General features: G+C 38.9%; 3 protein-coding genes across 5 annotated transcripts in view; 2 read left to right on the top strand and 1 right to left on the bottom strand.

Moving 5' to 3' along the window:
* The window catches only part of camkvl (CaM kinase-like vesicle-associated, like), a 47,777-nt gene extending 44,842 nt beyond the window's left edge, over positions 1-2,935 (bottom strand). For both annotated transcript variants that reach the window (XM_044114259.1, XM_044114250.1), the window contains exon 1: positions 2,727-2,935. The gene's annotated coding sequence lies outside the window, so the exon portion shown is untranslated. The remainder of the gene's footprint in view (positions 1-2,726) is intronic.
* An 8,342-nt stretch (positions 2,936-11,277) lies between these two features.
* LOC122829565 (follitropin subunit beta) lies at positions 11,278-12,699 on the top strand. 2 transcript variants are annotated; one of them, XM_044114238.1, is made up of 3 exons: positions 11,278-11,437; positions 11,562-11,724; positions 12,264-12,699. In XM_044114238.1, exons 2-3 carry the CDS (start codon positions 11,563-11,565, stop codon positions 12,528-12,530), a joined length of 429 nt encoding a protein of 142 aa, XP_043970173.1. In that variant the 5' UTR covers positions 11,278-11,437; position 11,562; the 3' UTR covers positions 12,531-12,699. The 2 variants fall into 2 exon arrangements, with proteins under 2 accessions (XP_043970173.1, XP_043970165.1); XM_044114230.1 differs by lacking the exon at positions 11,278-11,437 and having other exon boundaries at positions 11,539-11,724.
* Positions 12,700-16,057: 3,358 nt separating this feature from the next.
* Positions 16,058-19,337, top strand: LOC122829555 (mitochondrial glutamate carrier 1-like). The gene is made up of 9 exons (XM_044114218.1): positions 16,058-16,186; positions 16,615-16,740; positions 16,846-16,901; positions 17,179-17,269; positions 17,362-17,480; positions 17,586-17,781; positions 17,875-18,032; positions 18,122-18,197; positions 18,287-19,337. The coding sequence occupies exons 1-9, from the start codon at positions 16,164-16,166 to the stop codon at positions 18,444-18,446; spliced, it is 1,005 nt and encodes a 334-aa protein (XP_043970153.1). The 5' UTR covers positions 16,058-16,163; the 3' UTR covers positions 18,447-19,337.
* The last annotated feature ends 626 nt before the right edge of the window (positions 19,338-19,963 follow it).

The raw sequence follows: 19,963 nt of genomic DNA, 5'->3' as shown, positions 1-19,963 counted from the left end.
TCTGCATCGTTAGTCTTCTAATAATATCAGTCTGGATACTGCATAATGCCTGACACATATTTAAAATAAAATATTACATAAACTTTAGCTTATGTGCACTGTGTTTTACTTTCTTAGTTATAAACTAAAAATGGAGATTCGATCGTGAGGTATAAACGAGTAATCGTTTTGTCCTTTAGATGCTGGTCTTCTGTAAGCAGTGGCTAAAAGAGGGCTTTAAACCTAAACAGACCGACTGGCAGACAGACCGGCTGATAGATATTACATAAACTGCACATGACCAATCCTAAACATCTTAAAAGAATATTATGTGATAGTTGTCATCCCAATGTAAGATGGATTTAGCTTTTTAATATTACTCTAAATGCATCTGACTAGTAGGTTACTCAATTGTAATTTTCCATTATAATCTCCCAACTCAGCCTCTCTCCTTAATGTGTGCACTGGCATGAAGAATGATCTGTGCTTGCAGATATTTCTAGTTTTTAAATGCAAATTTACCTTATTGTAGTTACGGTTATGTGTAACAGTTGATTGCACATTCAGGACATGTAAATATGCTGCGTTGGGGAAGCAAATCACCAAGAAGAATGTCTAATTTTAAGTTGCCTCTGAAATACTGGTGTTTTTGAAAGACGGATGAATGGATGGATGGATGATAGACACATATATAGAAAAGCAGAGGCACAGAATAAGTTTTCAACCTCAAGGTTTGATAGGAGGTTATGTACATCTTGTTACATTGGATTCAACAGATAAACTGACTAGAAATGGAACAGAAACACACATTTGAATTTACCAAACATGCTAACCCTGTTTTCGCCGTGCATCTTTATTTGCTTTTCTTGTTCAAAGGTGTCTCAAAGGTGCAGTTCTGTTGTAGCTTCAACCAGATTTACTCTGATGCTTTTTCTTTTTCTCCTCTTTCATAGAAAAGCAAGTTTAATGAGGCCAAAAGGGGCTGTATTCTGCTTTCATTGCAAAAATAAAATATGATGTAATATCACCATTATAGCTTTAATAGAAGCAGTTTATCAGTTCTGATAAGTTCAATTATTCAATTGATACCCCTCTCTGGCAGCTCTTCTAGTAAAGCTGCATTAAGCACCAGGGAGTTAATCTCAATAATTTCTGCCACCTGTTTCTCGGAATGCAATATATATAATGTTTCTTAATCCCTTTGACATTGACTTTGATTTCAGGAAGAACTTGAAGCAGAAGATGAACCAGAATGGAACAAAAAGCACATTACATTGCATCTGTTCAGTTAATGGGAAGTTATTAAATAATTAATGGAAACTTAAGATGGAAACAGCTTCAATATACAGAGGCATTTCAATGTATTAAAACATTGAAAGATTTTCTTTTTTTTCAGCAATTAATTTGACATAGTAGAATGAGTTCATTGCATAGATGAACTACACACATAGTGGCTGTATTCCATCTGTTTCTTACAGTAAATTGAGAAGATTTTGGCTCAGAGGTTAAAACATGCAGCTTTTCAGAAAATCTAAATATTACATACAACCACTGTGAGACCACTGTAAGTATTCTACTTCACATCATTTGCACTCAATACTTGGTCAGGTCTCCTTTTGCATTCTTCCCCTAGACCCTGATCTTGATTTCTAGCTGAAATGGAAAATTAACTTAGACCTGAATAGAGGATTTTGGACAAAGTGCAAATGCCCACATGTTTTTTTTTTTTCTTCCTTAGCCTACGTAAGACATTTCTCTTCCTTCCCCTTAACTTTGCATTATTATTTGGATACAGCAAAAAATAATTTGGATAAAGTAAAAATGATTTGCTGTATCCAAATTTAGTTTGAGTCAAGCGTCTTGTCAAGAAACTTGCACACCTTGTGGAAGGTAACTCTGTCTGTAGACCATAAGATATCTCAAGTAGTAACTTTGATCTATTATGCAATCAAGTATTTTTCTTTAAAAAGTAGATTTCTTGGTTTTTGTTCATTGTAAGGCACATTTATCTACGACAGAATAAAAATAGGAAATAAATCATTTCATGACGTAAATCTATAACTTAGGAGTTTCTCATTTGAACTGAATTAAATAAACAAACTTTTCCAGAAAGAATAAGAACCTTCTTTTGCTTTGTCTTAAAGATGCCTTGAAGTGAAATTATTACACAAGACTGCAAATGGATCTACTATAACTTTAAGTGCTTTTAGAAGTGAAGAAATTTTGAAGAACAAAGAACGAATAAGTGAATGAATGTAAGTACCACAACAAATGTTCAATCCAGCCAGAGAAAGAGACTATTGTTGAGATTCCTTAAGAGTAAAATGTAAGAGCAGCAGGATTCCTAACAGTAAAATGCCAAATACCCCAAATATGGACAGTCATCTGTCAGGCTTTTAACACTTTGCAGCAGCTAAAAAAAAGAAAAGAAAAAGAAAAACAACAGCTGAAGCAACTGTCATGCTGTACTGGCTTTGATTTCACATTGGGTTAATAATAGAAATATCAAACTATTGGCACTTTCCAGTTGTTTTCATTTGGAGATTTGCACTGCAGCTATTATACGCGTGCTGGTTGAGCAGCTCTCCAGAAGAAAATCTCTTGATCCTGGATCGTTTCCTTTATTACATTTTTAAATTTTTTTTATTTTTGTGTTTAGTTTAGTTTAGATTCCTTACTGTTTTTTGCAAAACGGCCATGCAAAAAAAAAAATGTAATCAAATTTCAACTTCGCTGCATTGGCTTACCTAAAGTTGTCGCTGCTTAGGAGAAGTGCAGGTGTGCAGTCTCTTTATCCCCAAAAGGAAACTCCTGTTCGCCGTGGTAACAAGTGCTCACAGAACAAAAGAAGATGTTACTAATAAGGTCTCTTTGTTAATAGACCTGCAGCGCCGGAGAGGTGAACTGAGCGCAGCTCCCACTCTGGCACGACTGTCTGCTCATCGGTGAAAATTAGTTTGCGTGCTTCTGACTGCCGCCCTCCCTCCCACTCACTCACTCTCTCTCCCTCACTGTCTCCCACCCATGAGAAATAAATAATCTTTAATCTCTCCGTCTCTTTCCCTCTTTCCCTCCATCTCACTCTCTGCCCAGCAGGAGGGGGCATTTTTGAGTAAAATGAGCCTTTAAAAAAAAAAAAAAAAAGTCTCATAAAGGCAACAAGAAATGTTCTCAACAAAAATCTTCCACGCTTCTTTCTTTTTATAATATTTTACCAACCCCTTCCCCCCCCAAAAAATAAAATCCTGCCTCTCACTGTTATGATTGTTTCTTGGGCTGTCCGGTTGGTGCAGGAGTGGTCGGGATTAAACCGTGGGATTATACCTCGGCATTCATTTCATCCCACACATGGAAGCACACTGGTGGACAATGACATCAGCCTTTGGCAGATTCAGACAAACAGACAGTTTCACGTGGGTAGAGATAGAGATGGAGATGGAGATGGAGAGAGGGACAAAAAGACAAGAAGAAGAAGAAGAGAGAAACAGATGAAGGGATACGACAAAGAACTGTTCAGACTGCCAGATTATCCGGTGCTTTATGTTTTAAGTTAATCCAACCAAGTTGCAACACAGAAAAGGTCAACGGGGTGAGAGACTTCTTCGGTGAATTGAACAATTATTGTATCTAGATTCAGCGTGTGTGAGTTATAATTCAGTCAATCCATACGCAAAGGCCTTCATGCTGACAGATGGCCACTGTGGTGACGCAGAAACTAAATACTGGGTTTCTATTTGCCTCTGTGCTGTTCTCTCTCTCTGTGTGTGTCTGTGTGCTTGTGAGTGGGGAAGTTGGTTTCCTTGCTCAGTTCCATGCAGAAGCTAAAAATTTATATTACTTTTCTGTTTTAGTAGCCTTCAGGTTCGCACTCACTCTGGCACGCAATCGCTCACATTCTGTCACAATTTACAGTTTTGCCTTTTTGTACAGGCGCTCACAGCCATTCTCTGCAGATATTCACCAGAGACCTCCAAATATGTGGCCACTTGTATTTGCTGAAAATACAGCTGCACGGAGACAGCTGTGTGTTTTGACAGATAGGGTCAGAACAGGAGGGATGAGGAAAAATCTCACCTGAAAGGCTGCAAGAAACCTTGGGTTGAGAAAAAAAAAAAGAAATGTGGTTGGCTTTTTGTTTAGTTAAGGATTCGAGGCCATTGTGAACAAACATTCCTCTGAACCAAGTGTTGCAGTAAGATTGAAAAAGCTCATTGCTGCAGGTTGTCTAAGCAGAGAAAATTCAGCTTGACAACAGAACATTTTAGACAAACGCAAGCCTTAATAGAATGGTGCCACCAGAAAGGGGCTCAGGAGGGACAAAGGTCACCCTCATAAATTTGCTGCCCCACCCGAAAATCAAAAATGAAAAAAAAAAAAAACAACAACACTTTGTTGAACTATATTGTTGGGCCTCCAGCCATGAAAAATGTAACTACAGGGAGCAAGTAGGCTGTTGTATGAATTGTTTATCCCACTTGCTTTTGACAGAAAGAGTAAGAGTTTTACATCATGAGATCAAAGAGGAGCCATTGAAGGAAATCGTCCTGCCTTGCAGCCTGTCGCCCGTGAGTGCTACGTTGAGGGCACAGAACACAACCTTCCTCCTTCATTGCTGGCAAAAGGCATCCTAGTTCTTATCATAAGCCCTGGATCCAAAATAATCTACTGTCTGCACACCCAATGTCTATTTCCAGCTGTAGGAATAAGCCTTTGCCCTGGCTTATTCGTAATTCTGCAGAAGAATCCTTTGAATTACAGATTCCCTGAAAAGAGAGGTGTCTCTGATTGTCACTGCAAAACCCACTGTTGCTAACATTTTTCCAGAGGGAGAAGATGCTAACGCCTGTCCAGACCTGAGGAGAGAAGGGAAGCTTAATCAGCGCTGGTCGCGAAAATCAGCCGAACCACCACCTAGCAACTCACTGTCCACTGGAGATCTCACTGGTTCCGAAGAACTGTAAAAGTAAGACGTGTATCAGGGCAGAGTTAAATCATCACTGTGACTCATCCGATTTGCTGCATTAAACACTCACCTTCACCTCAATGAGTGCAGCAAAACGGAGGGAGACTCCAGAGTTACATTATGGACTGATGGTCAGACGAAAATGAGGAGGTCAGCCAAATTAGGCAGTTAAATGACAAAAAGGTAGTAAAGTGGATGGGTTTAGAGCAAGGCGCATTACAGCTCTGAGAAATCCAAGCAAACGTACAGCTGCCAAATGTGCCATTCGACGCTGGCAGCCTTCAAGGCCGGGAGCCATCTAGACAGAGAGCTCAGAGCTCTGGCTGTCCTTCAATCACAGTGTCACTTTGTTTTTGTTTCCCCACTTTCTCTCCAGACTCTGACAGTTTTAGCTTCATTCCTTTTGCTTTTATTTTCCTCTCCTTCTGGTGCACATTTCACCCTAACCTACGAGGTGGAAATCAAAACTGTCTTACAAACTGCAAACAGTAACTGATTTATTTTAATATTTACCTTCTAACAGGAGAACACTCCCATGTATATGAATTCCCATCTCATACTTTCCTAGTTTATTGGCCTTAATTTATCTACGCTGTTGTAATAATGGTATAATGGCTCACTGTAGACCTAACTTAGATTTATACACTGAGCAACTTTAATTTTGGAACTCAGCAATACAATGCTACTGGGGTTGTGATTATTGCACTCCCTTGCCACACTGTTGCTCACAAAGGAGGGACTGAAAGCACACACATACACAGATGCACTCACTCCCTATGTGTTTTATTGGAATGTCTCCCACTTCCTTTCATCGGAAGCTCACCCTCCTCCTTTCCCTCTGCCATTCCTGCTCAGCCCTCACCCTTTCATCCAGCCTTTCCTCTCCTCCATCTATCTGTCACAATCCCACTCCACTGTTCCACTTTAAGATTAAAAATAAATAAATAAATAAATGAATTATGTTGCTCCTTCATCATCATCTCTAACCTTTGTCTATTTTCTATTTGTCATGTTTTCCTGCTTCTTCTTCTTCTCTATTTGTAGTCCTCAGCAAGCCCTCAATATTGGGCTTTTGGCCAGTATGAGTCAGAGACAGGTTGTAATTACTTTACTCCTCCTCTGACAGCCACGGCAAAAGAAAACATGTAAAAAAAAAAAAAAAAAGGAAGATTTTTGTGTAGAAAAAACCCCCAGCGATCTACATGATGCTTTATTCCATCTGACAGATTAACATAAACATTTCTTTTCAATACTAATAAAAAATTTGATTTATGCAACGTACTAACCACTCGCACAGCTACTGTCTGTTGCATTTGAGAACAGTTTACACAGTCCAACATTTTGCAATGAATAAAACAGAAGGATTTCTCCCACACGCTTAATGCAACATTTCAGTGCTGGCCTCAATTCGTGCAGCTATATTTGAGTTCCAATGTAGGGCGGGCACAGCCTCCTTGACTTCTGCATCGGTTTGGGACAAATTTGCAAACCTTTTAAAACCCGCCGCTGTCTAAAAATCAGCATACATTAAAATAAGTTGAAATATTATCAAAAAGTGTGATTTCAGGCATTTCTTTGAGCTCACTTGCCTTTTAGATCTAACCTGGCTTGTTTTGTAGGGGTTGTGTTTTTTTTTTTTTTTTTTTTTTTCCCAGTCCTCTCTTCTCAGTGTCCTCCCTAAATGGCAGGAGAGCTCATTAGCTAAAGGTTGTAACAGACAGAAATAGGGATTGTTTGAAGATCGTCAGCCTGATGCATCTCAGGGAATGGTGCAGTTAATTACCCAGTCCAGGAAGGACTTAGACAGTCTCACCGATGACCACAGGCCAGCATCAAGATGCTATTCTTGTCTTGGGAGATCGATCACATTTTTCCAGCTGCCTTAGGTTCACATCTCAGTGAGACAGAGGTCACCAATTATGTTCAAAGTACACCTTTTATTTCCATTCTTATTTATTTATTTATTTTTTCTTAGTAAATAAGCAATTTTACAGCTATGTTTAAATTCACTTGCAGAGGTATTATCCTATTAACATTTAGACGTTTTATCACCACAAGTCAGTGTGTTTCTTTGCAATCTGATGTGATAGACGAACAAAGCAGTGCATGACTAATGAAGTGCTCTAGATCAAGTCAAGTTTATATGTGCAGCTTTCAGCAACAGATCACTCCAAAGTGCTTCAAACGATGACAAGTGGAAGCATATTTATGTCTTGCATTTTTCCAAATAAAGAACAAACTTTTTACTGTATATTAGTATTTGTGGTATTTTCAGTCTTCAGGTGTGCAAAGCTGGTAGACCTATGTCCTAAAGAACTGACCACTGTAACTGAAGCAAAATGTAGTTATTGACAAATGCACGCTACATTTTCCCATTTTTCTTGTGAAGAAAATTAGAAAACAATCCATCCTTTTCTTTCTGCTCCACAATTGTATCCCAACTATGCTTCTGCATATTGCATAACGTATAAAAAAAAAAAGCACAAATGTTTGTGCTTGTAATATAACGAAATGTGTAAATGGATTGCCGTAAATTTTTTTGCACGGAGCTGTAGCTGATTCAACTTGTACTTCTATGAGCACAACATAAAATGTCTCCAGTAGGTCTGGTTAATTTGAGGTAAATCTAAGATTCTGAAATATGTTTTTAGGATTCTGCAAACAAAGCCAAAAAAATAATAAGGCTGGACATTCAGATATTAAAATTAGAGAATAAGATTAAAGTCAAAGTAGGGAAGGAATACTCCTCTACTGTACATGTCACTGGTAAGCCCTTTCCCTCAACTAGGTTGATTATTTTAAGCACTGCAAGATTGATTTTGAGGCCCTGTGGGGGCCTTGTGGTTACGTGCGAGTGCAAGTGAAGGTGCACGCAGACCAAAAAAGGATAAAACTTAGGACATCATACTGGATTGGAGCCTTGCAGGCAAGGGAGGAGAGTTGGAACGAGGACTAGAGGTGGCCTCCAGATTCCTGATGTTATTAATAAGTGACTATCTTCAAGGACATCTGTGATGATTTGGGTCAAACTATTCCCTCTTCCTCCTGCGATGTGCCAAAGTCCCCTAAAAAACAGCAACAGAAATATCTCCCACTCCCAACCTTTAAAGGATTGTCCTTGTGTTTTCAGTGAGCAAAAAAACCAAGAGAATACTCAAAACAATCAACTGTTTGATTTTCTACAGTGCTTTTGATTGATGTGATTTGTGAGATGCTGCCTATTGAATTCAGTGTAATCAAAACAGATGTAAGAAGATCTATCAGGGCGGCAAATTGTTGAAACTAGAAGTATTCCAAAGCAAATAAACACTGTCATTGAACAAAGCTTTTTTGTGTTAAGCACACACTGTCAAATGCATCATCCATTTCAAAGCTATTTTAAATTATGCAAAGAGGACTTTGAAGCACCTATTACCGGTAAGATTAAGGAAGCAGAATGGCATGTTCAAAAATCTCTAGTGTTTAATTGTAACAGTCTGATTGCATTCGTTTGAAAATATCACAGATACTTCAGTCTGTCTTCAGAACCGGTTCTAAGTCGTGGTCAGAATATTTTGCCATATTTTGCAAATACTCCTCTAAGGCACTCATCATTAAAAGGTAAATAAATAAAGGTTTAAAAAATAATAATAGTTACAGTACATAACATGTTCACATTTCACATCTTCCCAAGGAGGAAGCTTGTACTGATTTGTTAAACTCATATAGATCAATCTATTCTATATTTTCATCCTGGTTTAGGAGGAAACAGGAAATTGGTTTTGTCTGCCATCTAGTGGTCAGATTAACCAACTAGCTTGTAAAAGCACATTCAACTTTGTTTTGTTTTGTTTTTCTTTTTAAAAAAACAAAACAAAGCAACAGTCTTAATTATAACGCGCAACAGATTTCTTATACATTGGGTTAGAAAATTAGTTGATGGGTGTTTATGAGCTGCGAAGGTTATTTACTTATTTAGGTAGTTATTTATATTAATATGCCTTCTATTGTTAGTCTTCATAGTGCTACTTTTGATGCCACCTGTCACTACGCACAGCAAGTACATGAAAGAAGACCGTTTGATCAAAGACCAGAGACCAAAATTGAACTATCTGAACAATAAGTAAAACTCATACTGTACCTTACCCTGAAAACGTGTTGACTTTAGGGCATGGTCAGGGCATGCCTCCACCAAACAGAAAGTGTCCCTCTATCTGTCTGACCCAGTTTCGGGGCATTATCTTAGCGTGTAGAGTTACGCATATGATCTGCAACAGCCAAACAATTGGAGCCTCAGACATCCCATTGCAGGTGTCACTGATGTAACAAAGAGAAAACAAACTGGGTGGGCAGGGGGGCAATCAGATAACCTGTCCTCTTCACAGCACAGTTGCACTGGCCCCACGTGGCTCAGTGGTAGCACACGTGCACCACACACAGAGGCCACAGTCCTCTGGGTTGGATTCTCAGCCCGCGGACATTTAATGTATGCCTTCCCCTTTTCAAATATGTTTTTTTTTTCATGTTTGTTAAAAGTGTCACTGTGTTGTGACAGTATAATACAAGACAGCTAATTTGTGAAAAAAAAAAAAAAAAATTAAGCTTCTCCATCTCCTGAGCTACTATTGCCGTCTGAAGAAATGCATCACTCCCAAGTCGTCCAGACCAAAAACAACCAATCAGACCCACGGGAAGTGTCTTAGCACTGTCAATAAATCTCATGTATGCACTGCCAAATGTGCTAATGGTGGCAAAAACAACTAAGAAAAACCATTTAGATGTGGGCAGATATTTAAAATGATTTGTTAATGGATGGAGGACAACTGAAGAGCGATATCCTTTGTTGATATCACTCTCACTAAGATTTTTATATGTATGGAAACAGATTTTACCTGATTTCTTCTCTCTTATTTCTTTACTAATCCAGAAAGAATAGAATAGCTTCTCAGTCAAAAACAATAAAACAAATAACAAAACAAATGTTATTAATATGTTGTGTTTTCACAGACTGGTGACCTGTCCAGGGTGAACCCCACCTCTCACCCAGAACATTGGCAGGAGAAAGACACCAGCACCTCTCCTGACCCCATTAGGGACAAATCTATTAGAAAATGGATGGATGGATGGATGGATGGATGGATGTCTTAGTTTCTTCTAGCTCTGTCCATAGGCACTCTATCTGCCTAAGGACATACATAACATTTTGCATTGTTGGTTTTGTTTTTTCATAAACCTCTTGACACCCAAATGATGAAAAACCTTCAGATGTGTGTCAAGGAAGATAATTGCTGAACTGTTTATGACCCAGTTTATTGTATTCATCTGATATCTTTGTTACATAGTTCTGACCCATCGTCGGAAATGTAGAGCAAAAACAAACCATCCGTAAGACCAGGTCAAAAAAAAAAGAAAGACAAAAAAGGAAAAAAACAGATAAATTGTGAAAGTCATAAGATTTGCATGATCAGCTTCCTCACCATAGTGTTTGTACATATTAGCTCATTCTTCATATTGACAATAAAGTTGTAGTTAATCAAGATTAAGCCCTCATATTATATGCATGCACCTGCAGTCATTTAAAACTATACTGGAGAAAACACTGCTCATTTTTCATGAAATTACTCATTGTTTGTCCATTCTTTCCTCATTTACCTATGAAAATAAGCTATTTGAAGGAAATGTTATATAATAAAGCCATGTGTTTTATCAGCAATGTTTTCAGTCTGTAATTTGAGTTTATCTAAAACTATTTAGATTAATTTGACAGCCAGCTACATCCTTTTTCTCAGGTGGGACTCATTCATGTGAGTATTGTCCCAACATAAACTGGATGAACAGCAAAGATCCTTGATTTTCACAAATTGATTTAATATTAATGACTTAATTTGCGAAAAACTTCTTGATGAAAAACTTATATTTTATTTCCTCATTATAACTTTATCACTTCATTTTTTTTTTTTTTTAACAACGTTGACTTAAAATGTGTCACAAGTTTAGAAAAGAAATCATTTTTTATTAAAATCTGGATTTGTTCAGTTTCCAGAAACCCAAGTGACCAGTTTCACTGATCAGCTCTGACTGGCATATGTACTAGTTTACTGACCGGCATCTGAACCTGCTGGGACTCAAATTTAGATAAGCATGACACCTCCTCCCGTCTGTGCACCAAATAGTGTGACCTGTGAAAATGAGCATTCATGTGCACACGCACCCACCTGCAGTCAGCTGACATAATGTCTGAGACGATATCACAGACTGAAGTTTAGTGGGGCAGCCAAGATGGATTAAGGTTTGTATAAAAGACGCCGAACAGACAGTATTTTCAAATCTTAACTGAGGAGGAAAGCAGAGAAGAGTTGGAGAGCTTGGATGACATTAAGCAGAAAAACAGCAGTGCAAAAAAATTATTTTTTTTCTAGGCGTGAGAGATTGCACATCCAGAGGGACTCATTTTTTTTCACTGCATGTCTGATGTGGTAACAACAATAACTTTATTCACCAAGATTAAACAAACAGGTTTGTAAACATCTCAACAAAATCTGCTCAGATTATATGCTCTGCGTCTTTCAAATGTTTTTAATCTTTATGTCTGCGCTTTGCTTCTTGATTGCTCATATATGTCTGTATCTGCATTTTCTAGCATGCCTCTGTTTATTTTGAGATGGACTCTGCTTTTTGCATTAATGGTTGGAGCTGTCAACACCTGTATGCTGATGAATCACACCATATGGATTGAGAAGAAAAACTGCACCCAGTGTGTGGCAGTCAACACAACCATATGCAGTGGCTACTGCTACACGAGCGTGAGAATTGCCACAAACAGACTGTTTCTGTTTTCTTTTTAAATTTATTCATTTATTTCTTTCTTTTGCAAAAGTATTTTTTAAGTGTGTTTGAAGTGTGGCTGTATGGTGGCAGTGTCGGGTGATTCTCCATTGAGGTTCTCCCCATAAGTGTTCTTCAGTGCGCTGCAGTTTCACACACACAAGATTCCACCCATAGTCCAAATATCGGACTGTTAAGTTATTTAGTTACTCTAAAAGAACAATTAGGTGTGAGTGTGTGTGTGTTTTTGACCTGTGTGCGCGTGTGTTGCCCCGTGTTTGACAAGTAGCCTGTCCAGGACGTGCCCCGTCTCTCTCACAATGAGAGCAATAGATAGTCACCAGCCCCCTTATGATCTTCAGGGATAACCAAGTATAGATAGTGGTTGGATGGGTGGATAATTACAGTGGGGTTGCACATTCAAAGAGTAGATTCTGAAATACTAGTCTTTTAAACATTTTTGAAGTTCTGGTCAACAGCTTCTCTGTTCCTCTCATCCTTTCTTCCTGTCCTCCAGGATACCAATCTGAAGGGCAGATTTGGCAGGGGTTTTCTGATTCAGCGGAGCTGTGTGCCCATCTCCCTTGTGTACCGGGCTGTCTTCATTCCCGGCTGTCCTCAGGATGTCAGCTCACAGTTGTATTATCCCGCGGCCCGCTGCTGCAGCTGCAGGCGCTGTGACACGCGCACGCACCACTGTGTCCAACCGAGGCCGTACTCTTACGATCAGTGCTCCGTGGAACTTGGTGGAATGGAGAAGCAGAATCTGGTTTTGGAAACCTGACAACATGCTCGTAAAAGCAATGCACCTACATGTCAAATGGCAGTTGACCAGCTGAATGAGTAGTATTTGTACTAGGTGGCTTTAATATTTTCTGTAGTTTGATTGGAAACGGATACATCAATGAATATCAATAGATTGCATTGTGTATGCACATTAATAAATAATTGTAAATGGGATTTCTGGACATTTTTATTGTATCATTGTGCTTCTGTTGGCCTTGATGCTCACTGCACTCACAAAAACTTGAACACATTGTTAAGTTTCAGAGGACAAAAATTTGCATAATTCATATGCACTATAGCAAATGGTTTCACTGCCCATGACCTATTTAGATACAGCGTGAGGTGCTTGCTTATTGAGATAAACCAAAAAGGTTACTAACCCTTCCAGTTCAAAACGAAGTTCAAGTTAAAGACACCAACAGATTCACATTTATTAGTGTACTTAGACAAGGGGCGGTGTACATCCTGGACCGTTTGCCAGTCCATCACAGGGCAACATGGGACAGACAACCAGGTAACAAACAAACTCATGGAGGGGCAGACTTGTTGGGTAGGGCTTGGAACCCAATGATAACTGCTTGCAGTTCCATTTTATAGTTATACTTTCCGCTTAGTTATTATACTCAGTGTTGTAGAAAGTACTAAAAAAATGTACTTAAGTAAAAGTACAAATACATGGACAAAAATGTACTCTAGTAAAAGAGTACATTTTACAAGAGTACATAGTACTCTAGTAAAATGAGTACTATGTAAAATGAGTACTCTGTACTCATTTTACTCATTTTTTGAGTAAAAATGTTTTACTCAACATTTTTACTTGAGTAAAAGTAAAAATGTACTGGCTTTTAAAAATACTTAAGTATTAAAAGTAAAAGTACTTCCTGAATGCATTACTTAATCTTTAATACGATATCATTAAGTGTACCTATCGTATTTAATTTTAATACATGAAATATGTGCCATTTTGATGAACAATACCACAGATAAAGCATGTTTTTAGTGTGTTTACTCTCTGTGACAGTTTAGATTTAGATTTGTGATTCTATGTATCATAATTTCAGGGATGGAAACATCTTGTCTCCTGTCCTCACATAGCATAAACTTCACTTTTTTGCCACTAATGGCCTTTATTTTGAAAGAAATCCAACAGAAAGGGGATGGAAAGAAGGTGGATGAGGGAGAACATGCAACCAAGGAGCCACGTAGCAGTGTTGTAGTTAAGACAAAGACCAGAACCCTGCGCTACATGACACAATAAAATGAAGTGCACCTTTCAAAACTGCTTCTCAAATTGATTTGAAAAATCCACATTCCCATAAAAACACCTAGATATTAAATACTGAGAGCTGAAATAAATTTAACCAGTATCATTATCAATTCAAACTCTTCTTCATTCTGCTTTGCTTCCATCTCTGTGGCACAATCCGAGGAGGTCTCCTACCATCCCTAAAAGGTACCGCCCTGGATGTTTGCCCATATCACCCATGTCAGAAACCACAACTGTCTGCTCCATTAAACATAGAAATTAAGGCAATGCTCCAATGGTAAACAACACTCAACTATGAATACAGTCCAAGGTGCAAGAAGCAAGAAGTAACCAGGCAGAAGGACAATGATTGTTCTCACCCTGTATGCCACCATGACAGGTTACCAACACAATCAAAGAGCAATGAGCAGCTCTGCGTTACACGTTCTTGTTTTGTTTATTGGCCAATTAAATACATCTATCTATTTTTTAATTAAATAAAATAATAATAGCTACTGCAGTGTGTGCAGAGCGTCACAAGGACAAAGAACGGCTCTCAGTGAGGCTTCAGTCCTATAGGACTTAGTAAAAATCCGTCCAGAAGAATCGGATCGTTCATCACTATCACTATATAGCAGATTTTGGTCACAGCGTTGTCCCATATATGCGACACCTAAAACAATACTTCCACACAATAATTAAACACATGACTGACAACGTTTTTTCATCGCAGATGGACCATATGTGTCTCTGCACCTACAGCTAGTTTTGCTAACATCACGTCCACATAGCTTACCTTCCTTTAAGCTTGCTTTCCAAGTGACGCTAAAAGTCGGACGAAGTTTCCACCGTCTGTGAAAGTGAAGCGCTGCTGATTTTACATGTCGCCAAATCTTATGATTTATGTAGCGAAATTCTATTACTGACTATTAGACATAATCATCTCCCGCTTAGTGGAAACCACTGCGCATATCTGGGAGCTCCGCGTGCGACTGAAAGGAGGAGGCGATGGGTGACGACAGTAATTAGTAGGTCACGTTATTGCTTGGATTTACAGCGCCTTGTTAAGTCCCTGAACTTCATATTTTAACGGGGAAAAAAGTTAATGCCACTGGATGTAACGAAAATCACGTAGACGGTTTTGTAGAAATGTAGTGAAGTAGAAAGTACAGATACTTACTGTAAAATGTAGTGGAGTAGAAGTCGAAAGTATCCATTATTAAATATACTTAAGTAAAGTACAGATACACGAAAATTGTACTTAAGTAGCCTACAGTAACGAAGTACGAGTACTTCGTTACTGCACAACGCGTGATTATACTAGTTAAATTACACAGTTTAATTTTGGTGTGACTGTTTTGCACTTGATTCAAAGAGTCACAAAAAGAAGAAGAAATTTGTTACATTTGAAGAAATGGTCTGTAGATGTGAATAGATTTAATAACTTAAATCTATAGTGACACGTATTAGCAAAATACCAACAAGTAGTTTAGGTTAAGTGATTGTTCCACGAATGTTTGGTAATATGTTTTGGAAAAAATACAAAAAACAACAACAACAAAAACAACGCTCTCCAATATTATTTCAACTCTAAACATCCGGTCTTGGAAGGTTCGGCTTTGGCGTTGGAGGGTGCAGCGTCTGTCTTGGAAGAAGCAGCCTTGACTTCATGCCTGATTGATATCTTTTTGCTCTGGAACTCTGTGCTCTTCTCAGTTTTGTGAGCCATCTCCAAAGAAGTCTCAAGAGGCAATTCAATGATCCTGATAGTCTGAAAACACATATGCAGAGGTGGAGAGTTCCAGCCTGTAATCAGACAGATAGGGAAGAAGGGGTGTCTGTGTGTGGACAGCCCTAGGGAACTTGTCTTTCTTATTTTTCTGGCATTTAACAAAAATATAATGTCTAGTAATTCTAAAGGACCTCAAAGAGGAAGAGCTTAGTGTAATCTGTTGCTATACCGTGAGAAAAAAATGTGCATGTGTTATGTGTATCTTTATAAAACTCATGTCTGCATCTAGTTTCAACTGAGTAGTATTTTGGTTGCTTAATATGTAGATTTGTTTTAATCTGGATCAGAGAAACCAGTTAATATAAATTAAGTGAATTCTAACACAGTTGGACGGTGTATCGTCAGAAGGGATTTTTGCTGAGGTTACAAGCAACTCTGGGTCAGTTTCCTGGCTGTAGGGGATGTGGGCGGAGCTAGATGTGAAATTGATCCTAAATCCAGTGGGGTTAATGTTTCCCTGCCCTTTATATAACCCTGCTCTTCTTTCCCCTCTTGCCTTGCTCCGTGTCTCTCAGGGACTCTCAGCCTTGTCTCCATCTGCGGCCTGCTTTGTCACCCTGACCAATTTTTGCACTTGCCAAAAACAAGAAACCATGGCCCAGCAACAGCAGATTAGGTATGAACCTTAGCAGCATGATATGCAGAATGCATGTAGACAAATATGGCTTCATTATTTAAGATGAATAATTTATGTAAATAACAAGTTTAGGCCTTGAGACGTGTAAGACTTTTGTCCGTGTGTAGGATGTCAAGTTATTTTCAGATGACCGGGTTTCCAGAAGCACGGTTAAAATAAACTCTGACGCAACCCATAGATAGCATTTAAGAAGCATTTAAGAAGTGTAAAGAAAAGTCTCCCCACTATCCATCCACTAAACAAAGGAAATTTCTGTGCATTTCCTTTGTTTTTATCTTTATATTATTGTAAAATCTTTCAGTTCAGTGTTAGAAGTTTGTCATTACCTTCTCTTATGCATTTGTAGAATCACCAATAGAATAATGCAAGGTCTTATTACTGTAAACACCTTCTATGTTTTTGTACAGCTTACCTGCCAAACTAATCAATGGAGGGATTGCAGGCATGGCAGGAGTCACCTGTGTGTTTCCAATAGACCTGGCCAAGACCCGCCTGCAGAACCAGCGCAGTGGGCAGCAAATATATAAGAACATGTAAGAACTAACTGAAGAGAAAGACAGCTGTCTCTTTGTGTTGACCTGACATAAAAAGAAAACATCTGACAACTTTCACTGATCGGGTTCTCATGTTTCCTTCAGGATGGACTGCCTCATTAAAACTGTTAGGTCTGAAGGGTACTTTGGCATGTACAGAGGTGAGTAATAGCAGACTTTGGATAAGAGTTGTTGTGGGTACTTAGCTGAGGGGTTTTGTGTTAATATTAATAATGTGTTCTAAATTCACATAGGTTTCAAACCCAACTAATTGGCTCGTAGTTTAACCAAAACTTTCCAGTGTCTGCAGGTACCTTAGGAAAATGTTTTGTTTTTTTTCCCCCTGTTTTCTGGGTCATGTAGAAGGAAAAAAATGAGAAAGAATAGCTGCATCTTAAAACTATATTTTAGTTTGTAATTAGTCCTTTCCTTGCCCAGGTGCTGCGGTTAATCTTACCTTGGTAACACCAGAGAAGGCCATAAAACTAGCTGCTAATGACTTTTTTCGCCACCAGTTGAGCAATGACATGTGAGTAGATAATAAAACCGACTTCAATTTTTTTCTCTTGTTTTATTATTGTACATTCTTGGGTTGTTTTAACCCTTTGCAATTATCCTCAGTGGCAGGCTTACAGTTTTCAAAGAGATGCTGGCAGGATGTTGTGCAGGAATGTGCCAAGTCATCGTTACCACACCAATGGAGATGCTCAAGATCCAGCTGCAAGATGCAGGCAGGATAGGTAAAACAATAAATCTTTATCTGTCTTTGTGCACTCAGTTATGAGTTACCTCTTAAAAATCTTTCCCTCTTAAGACAAATAAATTTTGTTTGCCATTTCTCCCAGTGGCTCAGCAGAGGGTAATGCCAAGTGTTGTAACTACACTGAAGATGGGGGGGACCAGTGCTGTTCTCAGTCGTTCCTACAACACCGCCCCTACACCTCGGGTTATTCGAATGTCTGCCATAGAGATAACTAGGGAGCTGCTGAGGACTAAAGGGGTCGCAGGTTTATACAGGGGCCTTGGGGCCACACTGATGAGGTGACTGGAGTTTTCTGTGCATTTCCTTTGTTTTTATACATTATTATAGTAATTAATTGGATTACCAACTTATTTTATTGCTTTCTTTTTTAGGGACATCCCATTCTCTGTTGTGTACTTTCCTCTTTTTGCCCATCTGCAGCAACTTGGTCAGCATTCATCAGAAGATCAATCTGTGCCTTTCTATTGGTCCTTTATGTCTGGATGTTTGGCTGGATCTGTTGCTGCTGTAGCTGTCAGCCCTTGTGATGGTGAGATGTATGCAAAAAATGGCTACATATTTTGAGAAAGTAGCAAGCAACGGTTGGATTTACAGACATTTTTGGATGATGCTTCACAGTGGTGAAGACGAGGTTGCAATCGCTCAAAAAAGGATCCAATGAGGAGACCTACAATGGAGTTGTGGACTGCATCAGGCACTTATTTCTTTATTAGTGGGCATTCTATACCACATCCAAATTGGGATGAGTTACATTCTAATCCTGGCTTTTTCTCCCTATTGCAGAAAGATCCTGAGAAAAGAGGGTCCAAGAGCTTTCCTTAAAGGAGCCAGTTGCCGGGCGTTGGTCATTGCCCCACTCTTTGGCATTGCCCAGGTGGTGTACTGTGTCGGAGTGGGAGAGTTTCTGCTGGGGTACACTCCCTACAATATCTACACTGCATAAACAATCTGTCACTGGATGTTTACGGACACTTATTAAACTGCCAGTGCTAAGCTCTGGGCGATAGACCCAGCTCTCTACAGCTGTCTAGACTCTTTATTCGTAGAGTTCTAGAGGTCAACGCTAAAAGGACCACAAATATTCTATTCAACATACCTTTAGCTTGATTAACTATTATAGCGTGAGTCTTAAAAAGTCTAAGGTTGGTACTTCCTTGTCTATGGGCTTCAGTGGAGCTTACTGCTTCCCTCACTGAGGGACTATGTTGTTTGATAAAAGATTTTGCACAGACCTCTCCCCCCTGTTTTAGATTTTAGCCTGACTCCTAAATATACCCCCACACCACTTGACCCTTACTGTAAGCCTAACCTGGATATTATATCAGCTGCAGTCTCTTGGGAATCGCAGTTTGATGTCTTGGAGCAGTGCTTCGAAAGACCACAGGCATAAAACTGAAACATGATTACATATGCAGCTAAGTTCTGATGCTTGATACCGGTCTTTGTATATATTGTATATTCGTTTTTAAAGATGAGTAACATTTTCATACAAGTGCCACAGGATAATTCTGTGATAGTGCCCTTTCAGTAACCTGACAAGGAGGGATGAGGAAAACAGACTGCTTAAGGGTTCAAGGCGTGCAAAGACATAAACATTTGGGCTGTCTGTTCACCAGATTACTTTTAATGGCTCTAAGGGGCTTTCGAATAGAACTTTGTCCAAAATGTTTTCCTTTACTAAATCACACGGGAAGATTTTTTGTTGTCTTAAGTTCAAGAAGAGTCACAGCTTAGTACTTTCACTGTGCACTGAGGACCTCAGCCTGAAAAGTTATGTTTATTTCATGTGCAGATTGAATGTTTTGTCATTAAATGTCAAAGATGAGAGCAGTGACTTATGTGTCCTGTGTTTTTACTATTCAAAATCGGTGCAACTGGTCAATAAGGAGAAAAATAAAATGTCTACATGCCAAACAGACTAGTATGAATCCAGTATTTCTTTTCTACAGCAAAGCATTGCATAATATGCAAGAGACGAAATGTAGACTCTCTTTTTTTGGATGCAAGCCTGATAGGTGTTACACGAACCCTCTAAGCATCCACCACAAGTGTAGTTCAGTTTTTGGCAGTGAAAGTGCCCATGTTGCAGTGTTGGGAAATTCTATCTTGGGTAATCCTACAGCCTCGGATGCATTGCCCGCCTAACTATCCCTTCAACTACGTTTTCAGCTGTTCTTGAAACTCAAGTCCAGAGAGGCGAGCCATCGAAATGTAGAGGCAAGCTACGTTATGACAGGAGACGGTTCTGGTTTGGTCTTTAGCAATTCATTGTATTTACTTAAAAACGTCCCATTGGAACTAGCAGGACATCTGCTAGTCATGCTGAAGGGAGAGAACTTCTTCCACTGAATGGTTGATCATTAACTGCAGCTATAGAGAGGACTACCTAATTATACACTCAGGAATCAATTCCCTTTAATATAATTTTGTATCAATTACAAAAATCATTACAAGGTATAA

This window comes from Gambusia affinis, linkage group LG01 (assembly GCF_019740435.1).
Source record: "Gambusia affinis linkage group LG01, SWU_Gaff_1.0, whole genome shotgun sequence".
Classification (NCBI taxonomy): domain Eukaryota; kingdom Metazoa; phylum Chordata; class Actinopteri; order Cyprinodontiformes; family Poeciliidae; genus Gambusia; species Gambusia affinis.
This window is presented reverse-complemented; position numbering and strand designations above follow the sequence as displayed.

What these genes read in the sequence shown, in the direction of transcription:
- LOC122829565 (XM_044114230.1), top strand. Translation starts at nt 11,539, where the DNA reads ATGTCTGTATCTGCATTTTCTAGCATGCCTCTGTTTATTTTGAGATGG. An exon ending in GTGGCTACTGCTACACGAGC is followed by an intron (nt 11,725 to 12,263) that starts GTGAGAATTGCC and finishes CCTGTCCTCCAG; the next exon opens with GATACCAATCTGAAGGGCAG.
- LOC122829555 (XM_044114218.1), top strand. Translation starts at nt 16,164, where the DNA reads ATGGCCCAGCAACAGCAGATTAG. An exon ending in CTTGGGGCCACACTGATGAG is followed by an intron (nt 17,782 to 17,874) that starts GTGACTGGAGTT and finishes TTTCTTTTTTAG; the next exon opens with GGACATCCCATTCTCTGTTG. An exon ending in AGCTGTCAGCCCTTGTGATG is followed by an intron (nt 18,033 to 18,121) that starts GTGAGATGTATG and finishes GATGCTTCACAG; the next exon opens with TGGTGAAGACGAGGTTGCAA.